The sequence below is a fragment of the Phaethon lepturus genome, unplaced genomic scaffold, assembly GCF_000687285.1.
Source record: "Phaethon lepturus isolate BGI_N335 unplaced genomic scaffold, ASM68728v1 scaffold18665, whole genome shotgun sequence".
NCBI lineage: Eukaryota > Metazoa > Chordata > Aves > Phaethontiformes > Phaethontidae > Phaethon > Phaethon lepturus.
Genome location: NW_010542863.1, coordinates 73627 through 75325, shown reverse-complemented (window position 1 = coordinate 75325; position 1699 = coordinate 73627). Strand labels below are relative to the sequence as shown.

Here is a 1699-nt window from a genome sequence, read left to right as displayed (position 1 = left end):
GAGCCAGAGCCTTCCAGAAGAACAGTTAAAAAGCATTTCACTTAATTGAATCATGCAGTACAGCAGGTAAATAATGAGGCAACAGATGAGACATGGCAAATCTACGGGCTGCGCTGATAGGAGACACATGCAAAAAAGCACAAGCACAGCATGAAAATAGTCTAAAAGCAAGAAGGGAGAAGTAAATAAATAACCCCATCGGTAAAGGTGATTTCCAAGGACACTAAACCAGGAATTGCTTATTAGGGCAGAAAGCTGACATATCTTGTCCCAGTTCGTACTTGTCCCAGTACAAACACGGGTCCCAGGACAGAGGAACCGGCTCCTCTTTCACAAGGGGTCCAATTGCTCCTTAACATAAAATAACTTAATATACCCCCGGTCATCACACAGGATCAGCTCACTTTAACATAAACAAGGAGGAACTAACGCATACTGACTTGCTGGCACAGCAACCGCTTCGTCTAATCCTTTGTCCTTGGAAAGCCCCAGCTCAGCTGTTGCACATCTCCATTTCTTTCCAATTCAGTTAACTTCCAGTTGGCTACTGAATATTACACTCTCCTCATGGTTACTCACACAGGCTAAACTATGACTTACTCCTCTACTCTGCTACATATAGTAGTCACTGCTTCCTATATTATCTAATGCTAAGTACCCTCCCTAAGGCTACTGAAAGAGTTAGGCTTAATGAGAGGTCTACATGCTCCCAGAAGACAGGCAGCCATTGGAAAGGTTTCCCAAGACTTCCCAGGGTGAGTTACCTTGCCTGGACATCAAGGGATGCCTCAAAAGTGCACTGGTAGTTCTGCATCGTTTGCGGAGTGAAGGTCACCGTAGCAAAGGCATGGGAGCAGCTCGGCACGCACATCCGAACAGGATCCAACTCGAAAACGTCGCTAACATGGCTGTTAAGCTTTGGAGGAACACACAGAGCGGTGTTAGGAGGAAACACTCTTCAACGTGATGCAGTCTTATTCATACATGCATCGTGGGGGACAGTCCCAGACAGCATGTCTTCCTTCCTGAGTGCTGGGCAGCCACCCCGGCATATGTGGGAGGTGGGGACTGCACGGAAAACCCTACAAATAATCTAGAATTGGCTTTTAAAGAGAAGGAAAGGACCAGAGAGCCTGAGGAAAAGGTCTGCTTTGAGCCCTGGCACATCAGTCCAGTAGAAGAGCCCCCTCCAAGTGTGCTTCCAAGAGATATTCGGAAGGGTTCACATCTCCCACAAAAGACCCAGAGGAATGAGCCAAAACCTTGCTTGAGACATGCTGAATTCAACCTAACTGCCGCCCTGGCTTTGCTGCTCGGCCCAGTAGTATCACCTGTGCTGAGCTGGACTGGTCTGGGCAAGAGGAAGCCATGGACCTAGAGAACAAGGCAGGCTGCCACACAGCCTTTGAAGAGCAACAGACACCAAGGCCTCTTGTTCTTACCTTGCCGGGGATGGGTTTGATGGAGAGGACCACGTCACAGGGGACTTTGTCCACATTGCGGATCTTGAAGCGAGCCGTGGCCCGGTGCCCAACCAGAACATTGGTGAAGATAAACTTATTCTCATCTGTGATGAACACGCCCTTGTCTTGCACCGTCTGTAGGATCTGGCAGAGGTTGATGTTGCTGCAGATTCGATGCTCCTCAAAGATGGACTCTATGTCATCAACCACAAATGCTGCAAGCAGACCAAAGGGAG

General features: G+C 48.5%; 1 protein-coding gene across 1 annotated transcript in view; it reads right to left on the bottom strand.

The window, feature by feature from the left end:
• HYDIN (HYDIN, axonemal central pair apparatus protein) overlaps nucleotides 1-1699 on the bottom strand; it is a gene marked incomplete at both ends in the record, with an annotated part of 93733 nt that overhangs the window by 20164 nt on the left and 71870 nt on the right. The window contains 2 exons of the mRNA XM_010288184.1: nucleotides 765-916; nucleotides 1443-1678. Of these exons, the coding sequence (XP_010286486.1) occupies nucleotides 765-916; nucleotides 1443-1678 (388 nt within the window). The remainder of the gene's footprint in view (nucleotides 1-764; nucleotides 917-1442; nucleotides 1679-1699) is intronic.